Genomic DNA, 24911 nt, shown 5'->3' on the forward strand with positions numbered 1-24911 from the left:
TCTATAAGAAATCATATTATAAGAAAATATTGTTTTCTATTTACGCTGTCTTAAAATTGGGTTACAATGTTTTATTCATAAGATATATGTGTCATGTTGAGGATCATATTCTTTAGATTAGAGTCCTTGATTGAATCTAATGATCTCTACATTTTATTCCCAACTGATAAAGACTTTAGGGAAGTATTCCTTATAAAATATATTGCTGGCTTTTGTCTGTTTTTGAAAAATAAGTATTTAATTTCTCTGTGCCCTGTGCATATCTTCTTAAAATGCACTTAAGAATACACTAACATACACTACTGAAGAAGGTAATGGCAACTCACTCCAATACTCTTGTCTGGAGAATCCCATGGAGAGGAGCCTGGAGTGCTGCAGTCCATGGGGTCACAGTCAGACACTACTGAGCATGCACGCACACCACATACACTTCTTCCTAAGGACAATATTTACTAGAGAATGATATTGGCTATTTCCATACAGTACACATACAATTAGTTTGTTAGTTAATTTCACTAATTCAGACATCAAAACCTATAAGTTTCACTATAATTGTCTTAATTGTAATACTGAATCTTCTCTCATGACTCTAGTCATTCAGTTCAGTTCAGTCGCTAAGTCTTATCCTACTGTTTGCAGCTCCATGGACTGCAGCACACCAGGCCTCCCTGTCCATGACCAACTCCCAGAGTTTACTCAAACTTATGTCCATTGAGTCAGACTTATGTCCATTGATGCCATCCAGTCATCTTATCCTCTGTCGTCCCCTTATCCTCCTGCCTTCAACCTTTCCCAGCATCAGGGTCTTTTCAAATGAGTCAGTTCTTCACATCTGGTGGCCAAAGAATTGGAATTTCAGCTTCAGCATCAGTCCTTCCAATGAACACTTAGGACTGATTTCCTTTAGGATTGACTGGTTGGATTCCCTTGTTGTCCAAGGGACTCTCAAGAGACTTCTCCAACACCACAGTTCAAAAGCATCAGTAATTCTGTGCTCAGCTTTCTTTATAGTCCAACTCTCACATCCATACATGACTATTGGAAAAACCATAGCTTTGACTGGACAGACCTTTGTAGGCAAAGTCATGTCTCTGTTTTTTAATATGCTGTCTAGATTGGTCATAACTTTCCTTCCAAGGAGCAAGCGTTTTTTAATTTCATGGCTGCAATCACCATCTGCAGTGATTTTGGAGCCCCCCCAGAATAAAGTCTGTCACTGTTTCCATTGTTTCCCATCTACTTGCCATGAGGTATCATGCATGTTGCTGTTGCCATTAGCATAACAATAAAATAAAATCAAATACTTTAACATATGGAGCATGTTATTTGTATTGATATTTTCTCAGAAGGTTTTTTTACCAGGTAGAAATATTCTAAGATTATACTCAAGAAAATAAGTCATAGGTATTTAATAAAGAAAAGCAGAGCTAAAAAGCTTAAGGCTTATACTTACCTCAGGGCTAGTTATGATTATGCACAGATTGACTATTAAGCATGTAGAAATCAAATAGAGTTTATAGAGCTTAGCTAATTTATAGAGGAGATTAGTGGCCTTTTAACTTGAAGAATGTGGGTGTGATAACCATAAAAATGGCCCTAACTTTTTCATTTAAGTTAATTTGAATTTAACAAGGTATAATTGCTTAGGTGGGCTTCCTTGGTAGCTCAGCTGTTAAAGAATCCACCTGCAATGCAGGAGACCCCATTTCGATTGCTTGCTTATATTATAAGAGAGATTTGTTTCCAACTACAAAGTACAGTGATAGCTTAGGTCATTAAAAATTATTTCAATGTATTCAGTGTACATCCAGAAAATTCCATAGAAATATATGAGTTTGCATTTGCAAATTAGACACTGATATTCATACATTGAGCATTAAAAGACTGAGCTTTAATTAATATATTTTCATTGATTCAATGTGTGTTCTTCCATACTGTAATATTTCTTTTTACAGTATACTATTCTAAAAAACAATTTAAATGTGTATGTGAGCAGTTATGTATTTATTTTTATTAATTCATTGTGATGATTGACAAATACTTATTTTTATTTCGTCTATAGCTTCTGTTCTGCTCTGCTGTGCTTAGTCGCTCAGTCGTGTCCAACTCTTTGAGACCCATAGCCTGTAGACTCCCAGATTGCTCTGTCTATAGGGGTTCTCAACACAAGAATACTGGAGTGGGTCGGCTTGCCCTCCTCCAAGGCATCTTCCCAACACAGGGATTGGACTGGTTTCTCCTGAATTGCAGGCAGATTATTTACTGTCTCAGCCACCAGGGAATACCAGGAATACTGGAGTGGGTAGCCTATCACTTCTGCAGGGGGTCGTCCCAGCCCGGGATTGAACCTGCATTGCAGGCTGATTCTTTACCACCTGAGTTACCTGAGAAGCCCATATTTTCTGTTATGTGATAAGTGAAAGTCACTCAGTCATGTCCAGTTCTCTGGGACCTATGGACTATACAGTCCATGGAATTCTCCAGGCCAGAATACTGGAGTGGGTAGCTTTTCCCTTCTCCAAAGGATCTTCCCAAACTAGGGATCGAACCCATGTCTCCTACATTGCAGGTGGATTCTTTACCTGCTGAGCCGCAAGGTTACCTAAATGTAAAAAAGAAATGTCTATGACTTCAGATAAATTCTTGTCTATTACTAATTATATGCCTATTTCCATCAAAATTTAGCATAACTCTCTTAATTAATATAAATCTAAAGATGTGTTAATGACCAGATGGGAAATTGACTGTGTGGATCACAACAAACTGTGCAAAATTCTTCAAGAGGTGGGAATACCAGACCACCTGACCTGCCTCCTGAGAAATCTGTATGCAGGTCAAGAAGCAACAGTTAGAACTGGACATGGAACAACAGGCTGGTTCCAAATAGGGAAAGGAGTATATCAAGGCTATATACTGTCACCCTGCTTATTTAATTTATATGCAGATACATCATGAGAAATGCTGGACTGATTGAAGCACAAGCTGGAATCAAGATTGCTGGGAGAAATATCAATAACCTTAGATATGCAGATGACACCACACTTATGGCAGAAAGTGAAGAAGAACTAAAGAGCCTCTTGATGAAAGTGGAAGAGGAGAGTGGGAAAAGTTGGCTTGAAACTCAACATTCAGAAAACTAAGATCATGACATCTGGTCCCATCACTTTATGGCAAATAGATGGGGAAACAGTGGAAACAGTGACAGACTTTATTTTTGGGAGGGGCTCCAAAATCACTGCAGATGGTGACTGCAGCCATGAAATTAAAAGATGCTTGCTTCCTTTGAAGGAAAATTATGACCAACCTAGACAGCATATTAAAAAGCAGAGACATTACTTTGCCAACAAAGGTCCGTCTAGTCAAGGCTGTGGTTTTTCCAGTAGTCATGTATGGATGTGAGATTTGGACTATAAAGAAAGCTGAGCACCAAAGAATTGATGCTGTTGAACTGTGGTGTTGGAGAAGTCTCTTGAGAGTCCCTTGGACAGCAAGGAGATCCAACCAGTCCATCCTAAAGGAAATCATTCCTGAATATTCACTGGAAGGACTGATGCTGAGGCTGAAACTCTAATACTTTGACCACCTGATGCTAAGTTCTGATTCATTTGAAAAGGCCCTGATGCTGGGAAAGGTTGAAGGCATAAGGATAAGGGGATGACAGAGGATCAGATGATTGGATGTCATCACTGATTCAATGGACATGAATTTGAGTAAGCTCTGGGGGTTGGTGATGGACAGGGAAGACTGGCGTGCTGCAGTCCATGGGGTCACAAAGAGTAGGACATGACTGAGAGACTGAACTGAACTGAACAAAAAACATTGACACAGTGTTTAAAAAAAAAAAATACTATTAACAAGGGCTATTTTCCTCAAAAAGAAGTAAAAATAGGCAATATAAAATTAAAATATATAGAAAAATAGAACACATGATAAATTTCTTCTCAATTCCATCATTCAAGGGAAACATACATTAGTATACATTTTTCAACTGCTTTTCTATGCACAATTTTTTTCAATGATATCTCTGCTGGTTGATAACAATTGCATTACTTTCAAGACTATCTTCTCTTATTTTAATACTTGTTTCTAAGTAGTGCTGTAAAGTTCCATAACTAGATTAGGTTGTCACATACTGATGAAACCATGAAACATTTACTAGGTTTCTGGGATTTGTCCGAAAATGAGGCATTCAGAATGCTTTGGCTTTAAAGTATATTTCAAAATACTATTATCTCTGAAATTTCCTATATTAGAGCAATACCATTAATTCCTGGAATACTTATTGCATTTCAAATTTATCTTCTGTGGAAATTCACCAAAACTAGTGCACACACACATATATATGAACTGGTTTGTCAATTCGTACATAGTCTTTTAAAAATATTTGACAAAATGCTTAGCAAAAATGATATCTATACCAGAACTAACCCGAGATATACTATCCCAAGAAAGTCACTAGATTTATACAAAAATTAATATCTAAATCAAAGCCCTTGTATATGTTTCCTTTGATATTTTGCAGTGTTGAATACAAAGGCTAAGAGTTAAGGTTCTGAAAGACAAAAGAAGAAGACAAAGGATAAGACACTAAAGGACGATTTGTGACTTTTAGTAGCAGCTCTTACAAATATTGAACTGTAGGCTTAATAACAAAGCCTCATCTATATTTAAAACTTATTGTCTGCTTGGCTCCTGCTCTGTCCTGTTCAGCCTTCAGCTAAACAGTAAATGAAGTGTCCACATGACAGACTATTCAGCAGAACTGACTCTCTGATTATTTATTTAGCAGTTTTATTTATTTATCAGTTTTGCCAGATAAATAAACACGTTTTCCATACATTATCTTAATAGACTTAGATAATGCAAAAGCAATATTATACAGTGTCATGTGTGGCCCAAACGATTTCAGTTTCTCTTCTATAATTTCCAGTGTTGGATAGAAGTATTCATTTATCATGTGCCAGTGCCATTTTTTTTCCCCCAAGGGTAACATTGGCTGAGTTCAGTTTTTCAAGTACAACTCATTATTCTGGATAATAGGGGCACCCACCTTCTTGAGGGTCTGCCAAGCTTTGCAGGATCTAAAATGCAGTTTGGGGGAGTGAAGAGGAAATCAAAGGGCTGCCTTCAGCATTCATGCAGCTCTTCATGTTGTAAGCAGCCCTTTCGTCTATGAAGGATAGATGAAGGATAGAGCTTGCAGAGAAACAAAACTCACCTGTACACATTTTTTCCCACACGAAATCAGAATTAGGAGGACAAGCAGTGAAAATAAATAAACGATTCACTGCCTCTAGCATAGAGTCACTGCTACATTTTTTGTATTGTCTTATCAGTGGTAAGGAAAATGTATACATTTCCCTCCTGAATATATGCTGAATACCTAATGTGAATATAACTGCAATGAGCATTTTTCATATTCATTCATCCATTTCTTCAACACATATTTGTGGCATATTTCTTGTGTGGTAGGCATTGTTTTAGGCACTGGAGATAAAACAATAAACAAAACTTCTCATAAAGCTTCCATTTGAATTGGGGAAACTCCTAAATACGCTACAGGGCAACAAGTGAAGTCGCTCAGTCGTGTCCAACTCTTTGAGACCACATGGGCTGTAGCCTGCTATGCTCCTCCAACCATGGGATTTTCCAGGAAAGAATACTGGAGTGGGTTGCCATTTCCTTCTCCCAGGATCTTCCCAACCCAGGGATCGAACCCTGGTCCCCTGCACCGCAGGCAGACTCCTTACTGTCTGAGCCACAACGGAAGTGCTTGGCAAAATATGCTGAAGGGAATAATACTGCAATTCTGGAGTGAAGTCCACTTGCTTCTTAGGAAGACTGGACAAATTAGTAGGTCTTTTTAATGCTTTTATTGTAATGATAGTCCAGATCTGTATGCGGTATCATTAATCACAGAAAGGCATAATCAATATTTTCTATTAGGTGTAAGTTTGCCAGATAAAATACAGGATATCTAGTTAAACTTGAATTTCAGATAGACATAAATATTCCTTTAGTATGAGCATGTCCAAGATCACTCAGGGTATATGTAAAAGGTATTCATCATTTATCTGCAATTCAAATTTAACTGGATCCTATATTTTTATTTCCAACCTAATGGGGTGGCATTTGTTTTTTTTAAGTAGGTCATCCTAGCCCAAGTAGCAGCATGTCTCTTTTATTTGAAGCTTGAGAATTCATACCAAAATTATTTAAACATTGCTTAAACAGAAGTTAAAAAGGAATGAGAGCCATTGTATTAATGTTTCTGCACATTTACATTAAAATAATTTGCTATACTAAAATTGCGATGATTCTTTTGTGTTGTGTGATATGAAAGACAAACTCTTCCAGTTAATGATCAGTCTGAGATTACAGATCCTACTCACAATCAAAAGAGTTCAAAATTGTGTGATTTTCAATGGATCTCTTAAAACACTATTTAGCCTCATTGAAACACTATTAGATTAATTTAAAAATATTTAGATTAACATCAAATATTAGTAGTGAAAGTTAAATTCATGACCCTATCCTCTACTCATTAGTATTGTGACTTTCAGACAACAATTCATGTATGTAAGCCTGTTTGTTTGTTTGTGGATATATTCAAGATAGATTGATTTCAGCCATGAAAATAACTTGTATCAGTGCCTAACATTCTGGGCTTCCAGATGACTCAGCAGCAAGGAACCCACTGCAATGCAGGAGAGGTGGGTTCAGATCTCCTGGAGAAGAAAATAGCAATCCACTCCAGTATCTTGCCTGGAAAACTCTGTGAACAGAGAAGCCTGGTGGGCTACAGATTGTGGCGTCCCAAAGAGCTGGAGATGACTGAACAATTGAGCATGCACACTAGCACATTTTAAGTACTCAGTAAATGGTAAATATTTTTAAAGGTCAGACTGTGTTACAAATTATGTAGTGTCTCCTACTTTTCTTTCATAAAGCATGTGGTAGTATTTATAGTTCTTGGAAGAAAAAATTATGAGTCCCTTAAGAATTAAACTACTCATAGTAGAGGCAAAATAAAGCCTCCTTAGGCATACAATACTGCATTTTACCAAAGTAATTCCTAATTTTTGTGCTGTCCTAATTAATTACATCACTTACATAAAGACGCTGGGTCAACATTTATATACCTAAAGATCAGTGACCTCACAGAACTAGTAAATCAGTCTCAAAATTTACATGATTCAATTGATTTATGGGCAAATAGTTGCAAAATTTAAACATGTTCTGAAGGAATACAATCAAATAGTTGGCTACTGTAAATTAGCAACATTTTCAAACTTGTGTGTGTGTGCGTGTGTGTGTGTGTGCACGCACGCACGTGTGTGTAGTTTCCTCAGTCGTGTCCAGCTCTTTGCGACCCCATGAACTGTAACCCACCAGGCTCCCCTGTCCATGGGAAGCTCCAGGCAAGAATACTGGAATGGGTTGCCATTCCCTTCTCCACAAACTAGCATACACCTAAATAATAATCAAAATGACTGAGGAAATTTTTCAGTAAAGGAATTGGTCACTTGTGGGAGTATTTAATAATTTATTTAATTATTATTATGTGATTACATATTTTATACATAATTATCTTTTGCATAGAAAACATGAATAAATTAAGCATTACTTAGCAAACAAAAGCTAATAAAATACAGCACATTTTAAGATGCTTTTTCAAACATCCTTCAATGTAGTGAGCATTCAGAAAATTTTCCAGATGTCTGAATAAATAAATTAAAAAATGAAAACTTTAGAATAAATGAAAGAATTTAAAAAATAAATGAAAACATTTGAATAAGAAAATGACTCAATAAAAGGAGTGTGCAAAGAAGAAGTTTGCTTCTGTGTGACCATCTGGGTAGGAAGGTGTTTCATAACTGGTGTTTTTTGGCATATTTGTCCCCTCTAGGTAGAGATAGAGATACATATAAAAGCTGATAAAATATTTCAGTATAACTGTAACTGAGATGTCTATGATACTGATTATAAAGAGTTTATAGAGTATCATTAGGTTTAAGATTAAACTTTTAATGCATTGTATAATTTCCATAAGCTGCTCTTACTGCCTAGGGAAACATTCTGACATCCAAAACTTTAAGGAGACCATAGGCTTTTAAATAAGTATAAAATCCCACATATTTATGATCACACACATTTTAAAATAAAACAATCAGATTAAGTATTAAAAAATGTATCTTCATTTTGTTTTACTAGTACAGAGAGACAGCATTATACTTAATGTTTTGTTCCAGTTTTTTCAAATAATAACACAAGTCACATCATTCCCGCAAACCTCCAGTTCCCCAAAGTAATTGTGCTACGAAAGAGGCAATGGGAATAGACAGAGTTTTAACCTCACCTAAAGTCTAATAGAAGACAGCTGTGCCCTCAGACCCAGAATCAAACTGAGGGACTCTTTAGCATGCTGCTCCATCTGACTTCCCCCATCATCAATAGGAGAAAATAAGAAGTAGCCATTCCTAAGATAGTTGGGAAATAGATTTAAAATATTTTGGATCAAAATCAGTATCTTGAAAATTGTGAGATGAGTAAAATGCAACTGTCAATAAGGAAAAGATGAAGGAGCTGATCTCTGTAGAATATAACCTTGAATTTTAGCAAAGGAGTTGATTAAGGGACCCCTCAAGGTCTCCCTTACTCTCTGTCTTTCATTCCAGAGACCCCAGCTTGGTGCATCCTATGTAAGATCTCTGAGTTTGCATCAGCACAACTGTGAATCTGTGATGAGCTGTGGAGGGTGAGCACACTATAGCTAATGTGAGAGAGGAAGGGGGGCCTTAGCCACGGAGAAAAGAAACACTTTTTTCCAGGTGCCCATGCAATTCAGTGAAAATGAGAAAGTCAATGCCAGGTAGGCTCTCTAACCGTGAATCAGTACTGTCTGCCTGCAGTTCACGTGAGCCAAATAAACAAGCAATTCAGAGGTATAAGGAAAATAGAAAAACAGGCCAAATGAAATAGAAAACCTGATTTCTATATCAAAGGCATTTTGAGTACAATATATAAAGTATATTACTAAAAATAAACATTTTGTTAACTTGAAAATATTACATATTATAGAAAGGAAGGTTTTATTTTGTCATTGTATCTTGACAGGTTTCCACAGGTTACTATTACTAAAACTCAAATGTCTATTAGGGTACCATGAATGAGTAATTTATGAATTTTTATCATGTAAAGATAAACATAATAGAAGATAGTGGTGGGCTTATAGTTTTAAAGACTCTGAAAGTATATACTTTCTAAATACATTCGGCAGATTATTTTTAATAGTTGACCATTTAAGAATTTTAAGGCTTCCCTGGTGGCTCAAAGCCCTTCATTCAATACCACCTAAACTATTATAATCATGCATATTGCTTTTCCTCTGATTTCATATTTGGAAAAAAAAATCATTAAAAGTAACTCTTTTTGAGAACTAGAAAGTAAATAAAAATGTCAGAACAGTCAAAATATATGTCCCTATGTTCTTTAAAACACACTAGCACATCATTCATGGAAATATCCCGCAGGTTTTTCCTCATTTACTTAATCAAATTGTCTCTGCAGTTTACCAGCTCAAATTTGATTAGAAGCATCACACTGGAAGGACGAGATGTGAGAACACTGATACAACAAGAAGAGATAGCATTCCTTACTTATAGTAACACTGACATTTTTCAGCTATTATTTGTCAGACTTTATTCAGGACACTTTGCTTACATCATTTTTAATATTTCTAACATCCTCTCTTTAAGGTAATTATATTATTATCATAAAGAATCAGCACACATGTGAAAGAGAGACAGAGAGGTACTTAGGAGACACAGAGTTGACAAGTAGAAAGTACAGGGCCAGTGTCAACCTTGATTTACCTTATTTTATAGCAGGCATTCCCATGGCCCCGCACATCATGAAATACCTTCACATCATCTATAACTTTCAGGACAATGGCAGAACTAAAGAACTAAAGCTCTCTGACTGTGCTAGCATCACATAAAATTGGGAGACTATAGGCTAATTTCCCTTCTCAGTTTCCGATGCTGCTTGTCACTTAGCTGAGGATTTTACTGCACTTGGAGTATTGGTATTTCTGGCTCGAAATACCTGAACTTCTTATTTTAAATCATAATCTTTTACTGTACAATAGTTCTGACTTAGGAGAGATTACTGAAGAGTTACTGTGAGACTGTCTATAGCTATTTCTTAAGGAGCTTAAACCAGAACTCAACATCCTCTTCTGAATGAAGATTCCTCTTTGATCTCATTTTAAAAATATATTTCCCTAACAAAAAGAGGCCTTGAGGAAATATTCCAATGAGGTACCACTTTTCCTGTGATAGGATGCTACCTTTCCTGAGCGCGGGCTGGTTTTGTTGGAGCTCTGTATCTATTTTTGGTCCCTACACATAGTCTCACAACTGTCATTTTGTGTTCAGACTATGACTGCATCTTTAAAAACAAAATATAATGTAATCCCTTCCTTGACTAAAGAAATTGTTTTTTCATCCCTGTAATATTTTAAAAGCTAGTTCAGGTTTTCTTATTTTATTCCTAATGTAGAAGGTTTTTTTGTTTGAACGCTCAGGAATGATTAAATACCTGTTAATGTCAAAACACAAAAACACGGGGGGAAAAGAATCAATGAAACCAGCGCCTGCAGTTAGGAAGTTTATGGTTTAATTCTTTCCTTCTAATGAGCATTTAAATCAAGATTGTTATTACGTTATTTTTAACTGTGCTTTTAATTTGCAGAGATTAACTGGCAAATTTGCCCAAGTACAGTGTATTGCCAGTTTGTAGATCTGAGAGTGAGGTTATTACTAATTACAAAGAAATAGAGTTTTCTGGCCAATTAGTAGGAATAGACCTGTAACAGCTCAAAATTCATAATAAGATTTAGTTCCAGGAATCTGGAACATAATAAGATTTTCATTAATATCCCTCATATATAACTACTTGTAACCAGCTAAACCTATTTGTGAATGCTTGCATGATCCTATAGAAGTGCCAAATTCTCTCCATTCAAAAGCTCTTTTAGACTAAATCTATGTAATACTTCAAATAACTGGTGCTAAAATTTTAAAAACAAAATTTGACTGCCTATGCAAGTAGAATGAAATGTAGAGCTAAAATATTATCTTGATACACTCAAAAAGCAACACCCATCTTTCCTCAACTAGCCAGGAAGAAACTGGAATTTAGGAAGGATAAATCTCAGATTTATTTCCTTGTATACCAATTATAGGGACAGAATTGAAGCTAAAGAGTTGCTTAAGTAACTTTAGTTTGACTTAATTCTTACAATAATACTTACATAGCTTACAATAATACTAACGTAGCATAACATAACATAACATAACTAACAGACTTACGGTGAACCTAGAACTGTTCTGAGTCACTTGCATCAGCCTGAAATTCTGTACAAGTCTAAGAGTTACAAGTCTTATGCTCATCCTCTTCTGCAGATGAGGCCATTGGACCAGAGTAATCCACCCAAGGTCATGAAGCTTGACAAACAGAAGAGGCATTTATTTGTACTCAGTCTAATGGTACTCCACACATTTCCTCTCAGCATCTTATCTGAGAAGTCTTAAAAAAAAATGTATTTATGTATTCTAGGTGGATATCTTTACTAAGATATGCAAAAAAGCCTTAAAATTTCAGAAACAAATTGAAACTCTGTCTCTTCTGCTTTCCTCCTCTCTCCCTCTCTCTATCTCCTACCCATGTTGACATAATTTTCCTTCAAAGCAATCAGATCCCTCAAATTATAGATTAGATCCTGAAGGCAAATAAAGTATGTAAAAATTAATGAGCACATAAAGAATCATAAAATATGTTGTATCAAACAGACTTTGAACAACAACAACAAAAAAATCATGCATCAAAATCTTTAACCAGAATTTCTCTGTTTGCAACAATCAGGGAAAGACCAACATAAAGGTCATCATTTAATGGTGGAATGATGCATTTATATTGTTGAATATATGCACAGACTGAGCCTCTAACATTATGATTATTCTGGACCTGGTGATTGTTTTCTGGGTGCTATGAACTGATGCTTTTTTTGAAAGTAAAGAAATAACAACTTTACCAGGGGAAGTATCACAGATCGAACTCTAACATATGTTGTGTTCTGCTTGGTCACTTAGTCGTGTCCTACTCTTTGAGACCCCAAGGACTGTAGCCCACCAGGTTCCTCCGTCAATAGAACTCTCCAGGCAAGAATACTGGAGTGGGTAGCCATGCCTTCCACCAGGGGATCCTCCTCACCTAGGGATTGAACCCGTGCCTACTACACCTCCTGCATTTCAGGTGGATTCTTTACCACTGAGCCACCAGGGAAGCCCAACTCTAAGGCTGACTAATCATTGCTTCCAATTTGAACTGCAATTAGATGTATGCCATCAGTAAACTTCCTCATAATACTTAAATTATATGATTTAATTCTTTTAATACTATTTTATTAAATCATTATATTTTGAGTACAGTTGTCAGACTCAGGAAAAATAAAATGCAGAATGGATGCTTAAATCAGTGTAAGTATATCCCAAATATTGCAAGAAACTGCAATATTATAATATTTGGGATACACTTAGACTGAAAAAATTTATTGTTCATATGAAATTCAAATCTAACTGACCACCCTGTATTTTATCTGGAAACTTGAGAGTTATCAAAATCTGGGCATACATGTATTTCTCAGTCACACTAAGCAGAATAATTTTCAATCCACTGACAGAAACATGTGTCAAAACAGTGATAAGGTTAATTTGGGACATTTGAGACAAGTATCTGTGGTTTCTTCAAAAATTTCAGGTCATTTTAAAAACCCTAGTCAGTTTTTTTCTCTAATTTGTTTTTCTATATCAGGATAAAATAAAAGACACTAGCTTGATTTTGAGTATATATATATTATAAAACTGGTAATTTATTTCCATGTTTTTCTTATGAGATGGCTTTAAAATATTTCTAACAGTTACTGAAACTAGTAACTCCTTATTTTTAGATATAGCTACTGATTTGCTTATAGCTACTTATCTATCACTTACAATACTCAAATTACTATAAATAACTGATATAGGAAGAATTTATACATATATATATATATATTTTTTTTTTCCCCCCTCTAAGGCAGGCCAAAATTTAGAGTTAACTAATCCCATTCCTCTTTACCCACCCTTAGGCAATGGCACCCCACTCCAGTACTCTTGCCTGGAAAATCCCATGGACTGAGGAGCCTGGTGGGCTGCAGTCCATGGGGTTGCTAAGAGTCGGACACGCCTGAGTGACTTCACTGTCACTTTTCACTTTCATGCATTGAAGAAGGAAATGGCAACCCACTCCAGTGTTCTTGCCTGGAGATTCCCAGGGACAGGGGAGCCTGGCGGGCTGCCGTCTATGCGGTCGCACAGAGTCGGACTAAAGCGACTTAGCAGCAGCAGTAGCAGAAGCAGAATCACAAGGCAGCAGGCAGCTATGGAAATATAATTCCTCTCAGTACAGGAATGAAAGCTGACATTACCTTTGCTTTACACTAGGAGGCGTATTGTTCCTACAGATTTTTCTGCTACAGCACAGAACATACTATCTCAGGGACTCCTGCAAGCTCAAATGCAAAAGAATATTACTAACAACTTTTAAATATTTATAATAAATGAGCATTCAAAGCTAATTCTTTTTGGGATTAAAGTCACACTTGAAATTGATGAGATCTAAAACTTGCCAGCAGAGAAACCTTGCGTTCCTGCTGGTTTTACAGCCATCTTCTGACTACTTCAAGTAATAATACATAAAATCATCTCACTGCAATCCTCTTAAAAATGAAATAGTAATAAAACAAAAGTACATTGTGAATAATTAATATTACAATAAATACTTTAAAGTCACGAAGTGAACGTAATTTATTTAAAGTGAAGTAATGAATATACTGGAGCATAAATATATACTTTATTGTATAAGTTTATCAGCCTTTAGCAAACAGTGATGTTTGGAACCGCCCATCAAATATGATAAGTATGAAAAAGTCACATGAAAAGAATTTAAGATATAAAGTATTCAGAATTTGAAACACTTTTTTAGAATATTTATCCTCTAGGGGTATAACAATGATTTTGCATTTTAAAACTCAACATTAAGTAATTTTGAAAACTTAATGGGCAACTTTTGCTAAATATTTAAGATACATGTTTTGATTTATCTACATATTAACATTTGCACTCTCTGTTGCTAATAATAACAATACAATATTAAAGATACCTGTAAATCAAACCTATATCATACACCAACAGACCTGTGGACCCAAGATCAATGAGTTAGATACTCTGAATCCACAGTCTGTGCTCTTAATAACAGCTCCACATTGCCTCCCCAAAGAAGCCAACACTAACTGTGTATAGGACTCAAACCTCCCCAAAGCTTTCAAATATCTTCCTTACTTTACCCTAATTTTTCTCTCTCTCTCTCTTTTTTTTTAATACCCTTTGCTCTCACTCCACTCTACTCTCATCTTTGCCTGCCCTAAGTGTTAAGATGTATCATAATTTCCTTCTTGGATTCCTTGTCCATCCTCATAATTCCCATAGTTACTCCCCAAATGTCATTCACTTTCTACATTGTCATTTTCCAATTTCCAACTCATAGTCATTCTAGTTCCTAAAAAACATCATATGCCTTGAAAATGTTTATTTATTTATTTATTTTAAGAATTGTTTCCTGGGACTTCCTTGGTTGTCTAGTGGTTAGGGGTCCACCTGCTGGTGCAGGGGACATGGGCTAGATCCCTGGTCCTGGAAGACCCCATGTGCCGCGTGGAAACTAAGCTCCTGCACAACAACTCCTGAAGCCGACAAGTCTAAAACCCGAGCTCCACTTAGGTCCCCACACCACGGCTAAATAGACCACAGCTAGAGAAAACCCCTGTGCGGCAACAAAGACCCAGGGAAGTCAAAAATAAATCAACTTAAAAAACAGTTTCCTGAATTTTTATCTCATATTCTCTAATTTATTTGTGTAATTTTCTAATAAGTCTAGTGAACTAAAATCTTGGACTACCAACTCTTTCTGTTCTCTTATTGGCTATATTCAATTAGAACGTATCATATCCTCCCCATCATTCAAAATCTGGTCCCAACCTATAATTCAATTTAGGCTCATTTCTTATCACAGACTGGAACAGTTGAATATCAACCACTTGCTGAGTATCTATGCTAAGTGATTATTGATATCAAATAACTGTAGTTTTTATAACAATAATATCAAAGATACTAATAAGCTCATTTTGAAAGTTAGGAACCTGAGAGCATGTGGTGGAGCTAAGCATAACTAGCTTGTGTGACAAAAATACTGAACTATTCACTGTCTACCCAACTGCCCTTGACAATTCACAGTCCCAGGAAACCTGCAGTGCCCAGCGGGTGCTCACATACACATACATACACAGGGGCACACACATATATTTTATTTACTTAATTTCTGTTCATCCAGTGTCACCTGTTTAAAGTATCACTTTGTAGAACTTTTTAGTGATTTCTTATTCAAAACATTCTATTCTAAACCCCACTTTAGGGACTTCCCTGGTGGTCCAGCAGTTAAGAGTCCACTTTTCAATTCAGGGGACATAGGTTCAATCCCTGGTAGGGGAACTAAGATTCAATATGCCTTGGGGCAACTAAGCCCATGAGTCACAACTAGAGAGAAGCCCATAGGCTGCAAGGAATGATCCAGCAAGATGCAACAAAGATCCCATGTGTCACAACTAAGACACAACACAGCCAAATAAATAAATGCATTAAAAAAAACACACCTGTTTTACACTTATAATTGGCATTTCTTCTAGTTCACTAATGTTATTGGTATCCAGCATCTTCTTTCCTACAAAAATCAATATATTTTTTTATCTTCTTTTTATGGTCTATAAAATGTTTATAGCCTGCCTCTGAGAGAAAATAAATTGCAAAACAATTTCAGGAACTTCACAAATTTCCACAAACCTCCTCATGCCCTCTCTGACCAAGGAACTTAGATTAGAACTTTTTTTCTCACAGTCTAGTATCTCAATTTGTTTAAGTTTGGGAAAACTTGGTTTTAATGTCTGTCCCCAGAATCTAGTACCTGGCACATATTAGCCTCTGCATGAGTGTCTACAGAACAAACAAATGAATGAATCCTGGAAAAACTGTGTGAACAAAGGGTCTTAAATGACAGCTCTTAATTTGTAAATTATAACATAATTACTAAGTCTTATATATATATATATATATTGTGGCAGAAATACCCTAAAGAGACTGCTCAGGATCCCGACTCCTGGTGTTCATGACTATGTGTATACCCTTCCTTGAGTGTGAGCAGGACCTGAGACTTGCCTATGACCAAAAGTAGAAGGCAACAGTGATGAAATGTCACTCCCGTGAATATGTTAAGCTATATAAGAATGTGTGTTGCTACAAACTCACTCTAGAGACTCTCTAATCGCCCTTGAAGAAGTAAGAAGTCATGTTGAGAGGCATGTGTGGCTAACATTTGAGGGTTGCCGCTAAGGCTGAGAGCAGTCTCCAGTAGACAGCCAGCAAGATGCTGGGGTTCTCAGTCCTAAACCTACAAGGAAACAAATTCTGCTAACATTCTGAAAGGGCTTCCCAGGTGGCTTAGGGGTAAAGAATCCACCTGCTAATGCAGGAGATGTGGGTTTGATACCTGGGTTGGGAAGACCCCCTGGAGTAGGAAATAGCAGCCCACTCAAGTATTCTTGCCAGAGAAATCCTATGGAAAGAGGAACCTGGCAGGCTACAGTCCATTGAGTAGCAAAAAGACCTGGAGAGGACTTAGCAACTAACCAACAAAAACAACCATCTGAAAAATCTAGGAAGTAAATTCTTCTACAGTTTTGCCTGCAGATGAGAATACAACTTGACTGACACATTGATTACAGGCATTTGAGATCCTGAGCAGAGGACTCATCCAAGTCATGTTCAGACACCTGACTTAAAGAAATTGTGAAATTATGAATGTGTGTTGTTTTAAGGTGCAAAGCTGGAGGCAATTAGCAATAGAATATATAAGGTAGATATATATATACATACACAAGAGATGGGTAGATGTTTATTTGGTTTGTAATCTAGATGATTTAATCTCGAAAATGTTCTGACCTCTCAGATTTTAAGGGGAAAATAGTGACAAATAAATTCCTAAATTTATTTAGAAAAATAAATTTAATAAAGCTATAAAGAAGCATAAATAAGCCTTTATAGCATAAAGAAAATCCAATTTTGTTCTTCTGTTGCCTTTTTTCCTCTTAAAGTACAGTAGGATTGATTATCTTTTCTCTATACCATTTTCTGAGGAACTCTAGATTCATTAACTCAGGGACCAGTATTATTGGATTATCATGAATTGATTACAAAAATACCATGGGGAAGTGAACACAGCAAGTGACAAAACAAAACCTCTGAACACTTTTCTTTGGATCAATAAAATTAGTTCAACACAGTATGTTTAAAAATAATAAATACAGTTCACAAAATTATTTTTATAAAATACTGCTCCCAGAAGGTCAAATTCATGTTTAATTCCCAAAGCATGTTATGGTTAGTGATTTTTTTCTTGCCTATTAGAATTAGTACAATTTCTTAAGACTGAAATTTGATAACATCTTTATGTTTTTTCTGGACTTTTCTGGAATATTTCAAAATTGAATTAAGCTTATTTTTTCTTCTTCAAAATGACAGCCTGTATCTCATGCCCAATCACTTTAAATTCTCAGTTTTTCTAAGCATGTATCTCCTATAACTTTAAGGATGACAGGAAAATAATATTTTTAATACAATTTTTACCTGATGAAAAATAGATACTCTAAGAATGAGTATCTCAGTTCTGCATTGCATGCTTTCCATGAAAATTACAAATAAAATATAATTATGACTACTTTATTAAAATTGTGGAAAGTATAGACCATTAAAAAGAAATCAATACTCCAAACTGAAGACAACGCACACAGTTAACATGATGTGGTACTTCCTAGTTTTTTCTGTTTATTTGTTTTTATCTTGACAGAACACTTAATTTGTCTGACTATATTTTCATGTGTTTGTGAACTATTGATTATTTTTTTAGTCAACAAATATACATTGCTGTCCTATTATATGTCAGGAACTATTATGCAAGGAGAATAGGAAGGTGAGCAAAAAGTCTTTAGTGATTGATGGGAAAAACAGTTGCTAATAACTAATCACACAGATTCTCTTTAAGGTAAAGGTTTAAGGACAATGATAAAGAAAAATTGTCTCAATGAAAAGAGCACTAAATAAAAGTCTGCACATATGAGTTCTAGTCTTGACTCACAAGCTATGCAACTTAAGCCAATCACTTCCCTTTTTATTCCTCTGTATAGAATAATTTATACTGTATGATCTGTTGGGTCCTATTAAGATTTAAATTTTCATTAGCAATGCCAAATAGTCCTTGACACAGTAGTTCTTTCACAAGTTGTACATCTTAGAATTCATATTATTCATTTCTCAAACTTCTTAAAAAAGGAGATCCATGCCCCCAAATTTAAAACTCAATGTCAGTAATGACTATATTGTGTTACACTCTGTCTTAACATGTGCATATTGCAGGTGGTTTCTCTGAATAATAAAAGCATAACCTGAGAAGTCAGGTAAATTTGCAAACTTTTTTGTTGTTCAGTCACTTAGTCATGTCCGGCTCTTTGCCACCCCATGGACTGCAGTATGCCAGACTTCCCTGTTCTTCACCATCTCCTGGAGCTTGCTCAAATTCATGTTTATTGAGTTGGTGATGCCATCAAACCATCTTGTCCTCTGTCGTCTCCTTCTCCTCCTGTCTTTCCCAGCATCAGGGTCTTTCCCAATGAGTCAGCTCTTCACATCAGGTGGCCAAAGTATTGGAGCTTCAGCTTCAGCATCAGTCCTTTCAATGAATATTGAGGATTGATCTCTTTTAGGATTGACTGGTTTGATCTCCTTGCTCTCCAAAGGACTGTAAAGAGTCTTCTCCAACACGACAGTTCAAAAGCATCAATTCTTCAGCACTCAGCCTTCTTTTTGGTCTAACTCTCACACCCATACACGACTACTGGAAAAACCATAGCTTTGACTATACGAACCTTTGTCGGCAAAATAGTGTCTCCGCTTTTTAATATGTTGTGTAGGTTTGTCGTAGTTTTTCTTCCAAGGAGCAAGTGTCTTTTAATTTCATGGCTGCATTCACCATCTGCAGTGATTTTTGAGTCCAAGAAAATAAAGTCTGTCGCTGTTTCCATTGTTTCCCAATCTAATTGCAAAGTAGTTTTAGAAAAATTTTCTGAAATTCAGTTGTGGTTCAGATGGTAAAGAATCTGCCTGCAATGAAGGAGACCTGGATTCCATCCCTGGGTCGGGAAAATCCTCTGGATAAGGGAATGGCTACCCACTCTAGTACTCTTGCCTGGGAAATTCATGGACAGAGGAACCTGGCACAAAGAGTCGGACATGGCTGAGTGACTAACACTTTCATAATACTATCTAACTTGCAATATTGGTGTAGAATCATAAATAACACATTAAAACATTTACTATTATTCCCGATTCATAAGTAGATCTCAATAAATATTACCCATAAATATCACCAACCATCAAAAGTATTCTTAGTGAGAAATCCACCAGTTTATTAATACACAATCCAGGTAGAAGTGGAAGCATATGACAGACAGGGCTTTAAAAACATAAACACAATTTGAAATTTTGTATGTGATTAAATAGAAGAAGATCCTTTAAATTAGCATTTAAAAGAAACACCAGATAAAAAATATAACTCTATTCATGTTTCTCAATGGGACTTAATTCTGAATTAGTGATAATAAGCTGCTTCTGATCTGATCACATAGTTGTTTTGGTTTCTTTTTAACTTAGTGAAATTCTTTCATAACTCTAGTTATATGCGCTAAAAATTAAAAATCTTCAATTGAAAATCACCTTACTATTTTCATAAATTAATGGTTTTATTGAATTTTACATGGAGTGCATGATCACATTAATAAGTTAACTTTTTAAGGAAATATGATTTATTCTGCTATTTGCAAGTAAGATGAATCTTCTTATGCAGAAAAGCTGACAAAACTTAGTGCAAGAAATACTGCATGTGTGTGTGCCCTTGTGGGCCAGTCAGCTAAGTATGCTGTAGGATTCAGAAGTGTCTAGAACATAGAGACATCATCTATTTGGTTGCTAGAGGTTTATATAAAAGCCTAAATGTATACTAAATGGGCTTTCCAAGTGGCTCAGTGGTAAAGAATCTACCTTCTAAATAGGAGACAGGGGTTTGTTTCCTGGGTTGGGAAGATCACTTGGAGAAGGAAATGGCAACCCATTTCAGTATTCTTGCCTGAGAAATCCCATGGACAGAGGAGAATGGAGGGCTACAGTCCATGGGGACACCAAAGAGTCAGACACAATAGTGACTAAACTACAACAAAGATATATTAAACCTTAGGTTTCCAAAAACTCCTCCACATGATACCATTTGTATTAATTTCTTTAAAAAAAAGTCTATAATGAGAAATTTACCATGAAATTGTACTAAATTTTAATTACTTTTATTGAGAATCATTATATTTGAAAAACTAAGAATATATATCAATACAATAATAACTATAGATAATACAAATTCATATGGATATTGCATGATCACTATAAAATTATTACTCTTGTGAAAGTGAAAGTCACTCAGTCATGTCTGACTCTTTGCAACCCCATGGACTATTCAGTGCATGGAATTCTCCAGGCCAGAATACTGGAATGGGTAGCCTTTCCCTTCTCCAGGGGATCTTCCCAACCTAGGGATCAAACCGGGGTCTCCTGCATTGCAGGCAGATTCTTTACCAACTGAGTTTTGAGGGAAGCCCTTCTTGAAAAGAAGACTCTTCAAGAGGCAGACAGAAAATGACACTGAAGAAAAAAGAAACAATTTATATCTACATAGCAAGATTAATACCGGTGAAGATTATTGTTTCAATTATCCTGTATCTCATGCCACAAATTTTTCAAAGTTAATTACAAAACCATGACCGCAGATTTTATATAATATATCACAATGCTATCACAATATGAATCACTGTTTAGTTATGAATCTCTTAATGTTTCTAGACTGGTCTAACGAATTCTTCTCCAGACATTTACAAATGAGATTAAAATTAAAGTCCCTGTAAGTGTCAAAGTGCTTCCCTGGTAATTCAGCTAGTAAAGAATCCACCTGCAAGGCAGGAGATCCGGAAAGAAGTGTTAGCCACCCGGGGCCCTCTGAGTGCCTCCTCTTCCCCTATCTGACACCTTCTTCTCAGTGGCGAATACAGATGTGTTCTCCATCAAGGAGCACTGGTCTGGTTTAACACATTTCACTGACCATGATTCTCCTGAGTGAAGTAACTGTGCTGAGTTGAATGTTGGAGTATGCAAAGGTGTGTCTTCCCTACGGTCTTTTTTTTTTCCATGTGACCGGATTGGTTAAAAACTCTGAAGAATTCTTGAGCAAACCTGAAAGGATTTCCCCCTACCACCTCAAGCTTTAGAATCTCTCATATCTTCTCCCATTTGGTAGCTCAGCCAATGCTATTTCCCAGGTTTAAGAAAAGAAACATATTGGATAAAGTCCTGGCCTAGGGCAGCTTAGTTTAACTATATTGCTGTATACATTTTTAAAAACTTTACTTCTGTAAAAATAACTGGTGAACTATATAGACAAGTCCTATTTGTGTCAGTATGCTTAAAATGGATTTTTTCCCGTCTCAGTTTTGGAGGAGGCCCAAAGACCAGAGGAGTCAATCACTGCCACATGCAGAAGAGGTGGTCAAAACCAGTTTCAGGACCTTTGCCTTAATAGCAATAAAAGATGCTTTAAAATTGGAGAAGAGGAAGTTGCAGAGTAGGAAATCATTTGAGAAAGAACTGTCCTACATATCCAACCTCTTTACACAGTCCAGGAAAAGCTGAGTCCACGGAACCACTTAGGTTAATGGTCCTTAGACTAATCAGAACCAAGAGATCTAGGGAGAATATTTAATCAGGTCCCCCAAATGCTGTGAGAGGACTGGTTGCCTCTTTGAGAATCCCTGACCTTCTGGATATGTGAAGTCAAAAATGCACTTATGTTTTCCTTATTAGACTGAGATACGGGGCAGGAAAGACTGAGGACCAGAGCTGGTTTGGAATTTAGATTTTCCTAAAAGATGGGCTAAGAAAAACTTAAGCAGAAAGAAGATGCAATTGTAATTGTATATGCCAATGAGAAGAGAACTACCTACCAGAAAAACCTGCAGAGACTGGGGCACACTTTAGAAGGGGGTATATGTACAAAAGATACCCATCGCTTCCCTGGAATCAAGGAATCAGTTTAAATTTCTAGTAGGCGGAGAACACTAATGCTGGGTTAACACAATAGGATTAGTTAAGAAAGCCCTTTCATGCTTTTTACCTCTTGGTATTTCTACTTCAACCATAGAATTGCCAGAGTCACTATAACATTTAAAGAAATCAGAAGAGTAGCTAGAATATTATGGAAAAGTTACCCTAACCCCATTTGCACTATAGACAATTTAGAAGCAGGCCAAGATGGAGTTAGAAAAAATTTTCAATTCAAATCAAACAGAAATCATGGTTGTTACTTTGAGCTAGACATATTATTATTAACAATTATTAAATTAGACTTCTAATTTTTTCAATTAAAGTGAACTAGGTAGTGATTTTGAAAGAGAAATAAAAAACTAGCATGGCCAAAAAGGTATAGCATTTGCCCCCAATGGTTTTCAAAGGCTGAAGAAGAAGTACCCTCACAGGGCTTACCTGGAATGAACAATGATTTCTAACATGGGGTGTAAGTCTGTGCAGAATAAAAGATTTTGCCAGTCCCATCCCACTCATTTCACTCTTTGAGTGTACTGACTAAAAAATCATCCAAAATTAAAATAGGTAAAAAATAAAAAACAAAACCCTCACATCACTATCACTCCTCTTCATACTTGTTTCAGTCACTATATAAAGTCCTTATTAAGTAGAATTCCACAGGACACTTTTTTCTTTTCCATCATTGACTATGTCCACTTAACTATGTTGTATCAATTCTAAACTGTAAAAAAGTATTCCTATTTTAATATCTTTGACATGTAGATGTCATGCACAAAAATGGGTTCTTGCAATCATATCTGCAGCGTTTTTCTTTTATTTTTCATGATTCATAAACTAAAGATGCACCATAGAAATGTCGATATGTCAAGCAGCCGATATGTCAAGCAGCTGATATGTCAAGCACGTTAGATCTATTTCAAAAAATTTTAAAACAACAATGAAGGCAGCAAAAAATGACTGAATGTCCATTTACTTGCTCTCCAGGACTACAGTTAAAATTCAAGGGCACAGCAGAAAACCAGAAAATCTGCAAGCCAAGTTTTTAAGAGGACTCACCAGAGTTGGGGTCAGAGTTGCCGTCTGCCTCGGTCCTCTTGTCCGGAGAGGCCTGGTCGTAGAATTCGTCCTGCGGCTGAACCAGAGGAAGAGGGTGTGAGATCAGGGCTCCACTACCCACCGGCTCGTGGTCTCCTAGACCACTATCACTGCAGCTTTCCTGGGAGCCGTCGGGGAGGTGAAAGGTAACCCGGCGCTGCGACTACAAAGAAGACCACAGGACACGCCGTTAACATCCTTCCTGAAGGACGCGGGGTGGAACGCAAAGCAAGCAACTTTAGTACACAGCACAATGCCCAGGCAAAGTCAAAAATACTTGGAACACATCTGGGAACAAACATCTCTTATTTATCACTTACTATGACACATCCAACTTGCAAAATACAAGAAACAATTTCAATTTCCTATAATTTAAGAGAAGAAATAAAAAAGCTAGTGGTAACCCATTGAAATTTGTAGAAATATGATTATAATGCTAGTGGTCTAAGCTATACAAAAGTTAGATAAGTAGAAATACACAAATGTTTGTTCCATAGATCTGAATAAATACATAGACAATGCAATATGGCATTCCAGTTCTTGTGGATAACCAAGTATTGTGTTTATTTGAGGGTTTAAAGGTAGCTTTTGCAATGAAGTCATTATTGTCCACTGGCCTTGATTTTTTCACCATCATTGGTTATAGAATATCCCTATTGAAAGGTGTTTGGAATATTACTTTGGCATCTATTTGCCAAAGTTAATTTAATAAATTTTAGTGTTTTAGTAAGATAAAATTGTGCCTTTCAGCAGATATCACTGCTTAGTTCTCTTGGTGTATGTTCTTCTAGCTGCTGCAATGTATGAGATAGGAGACTATCTATAGCTGTGTGGGGTGGAGTTTTATGCCTTACAGAATTATGTGAGAGTAGTAAATTTATGCTTTACCTCTGACTAAACCTAATTTTCACTCTACTTTGATAACCAAAAAAATACCTTTCAATATCACATCACATATGACTAATTTTGCTCAGATTTAATAACATAATGAATATATAAATAATTATTTATATAAATAAATAATATGGAGATATAATGTATGGCATAATCATTTTGTCATACTCAAAATTTGTGCTTTTTAATAGACAACTTATAAATTGCATCCATTTCAAAGAAAATGAATAAATTTAGAGACAAAATATTATAGCTAGAAATACTGCTACTCTATAAATGTAGTTTTTATAGACTGACAATAGAACATGGCCTATTTCCTGTGAGTCACTAGTTCAAATCCAGCTGAGAGTCATAATTGAGAAGAGCTGACACCACTGTGTTGTTGTTCAATCACCTGTGTGAAATGATTTAAGAGTTTAGCACATTTTTAATGAACTGATGTTACCATCACGTAAACTATAATCATAAATGGTCCTAATTGAGTCTATTGTAGGACACTTCAGCTTCAAGCGCAACTATCTC

General features: G+C 36.1%; 1 protein-coding gene across 1 annotated transcript in view; it reads right to left on the reverse strand.

Moving 5' to 3' along the window:
* PCDH9 (protocadherin 9) overlaps window positions 1-24911 on the reverse strand; it is a 1071425-nt gene that overhangs the window by 356027 nt on the left and 690487 nt on the right. The window contains exon 4 of the mRNA XM_061133585.1: window positions 23457-23658. Within this exon, the coding sequence (XP_060989568.1) occupies window positions 23457-23658 (202 nt within the window). The remainder of the gene's footprint in view (window positions 1-23456; window positions 23659-24911) is intronic.

The sequence above is a fragment of the Dama dama genome, chromosome 30 (assembly GCF_033118175.1).
Source record: "Dama dama isolate Ldn47 chromosome 30, ASM3311817v1, whole genome shotgun sequence".
NCBI classification, from domain to species: Eukaryota; Metazoa; Chordata; class Mammalia; order Artiodactyla; family Cervidae; genus Dama; species Dama dama.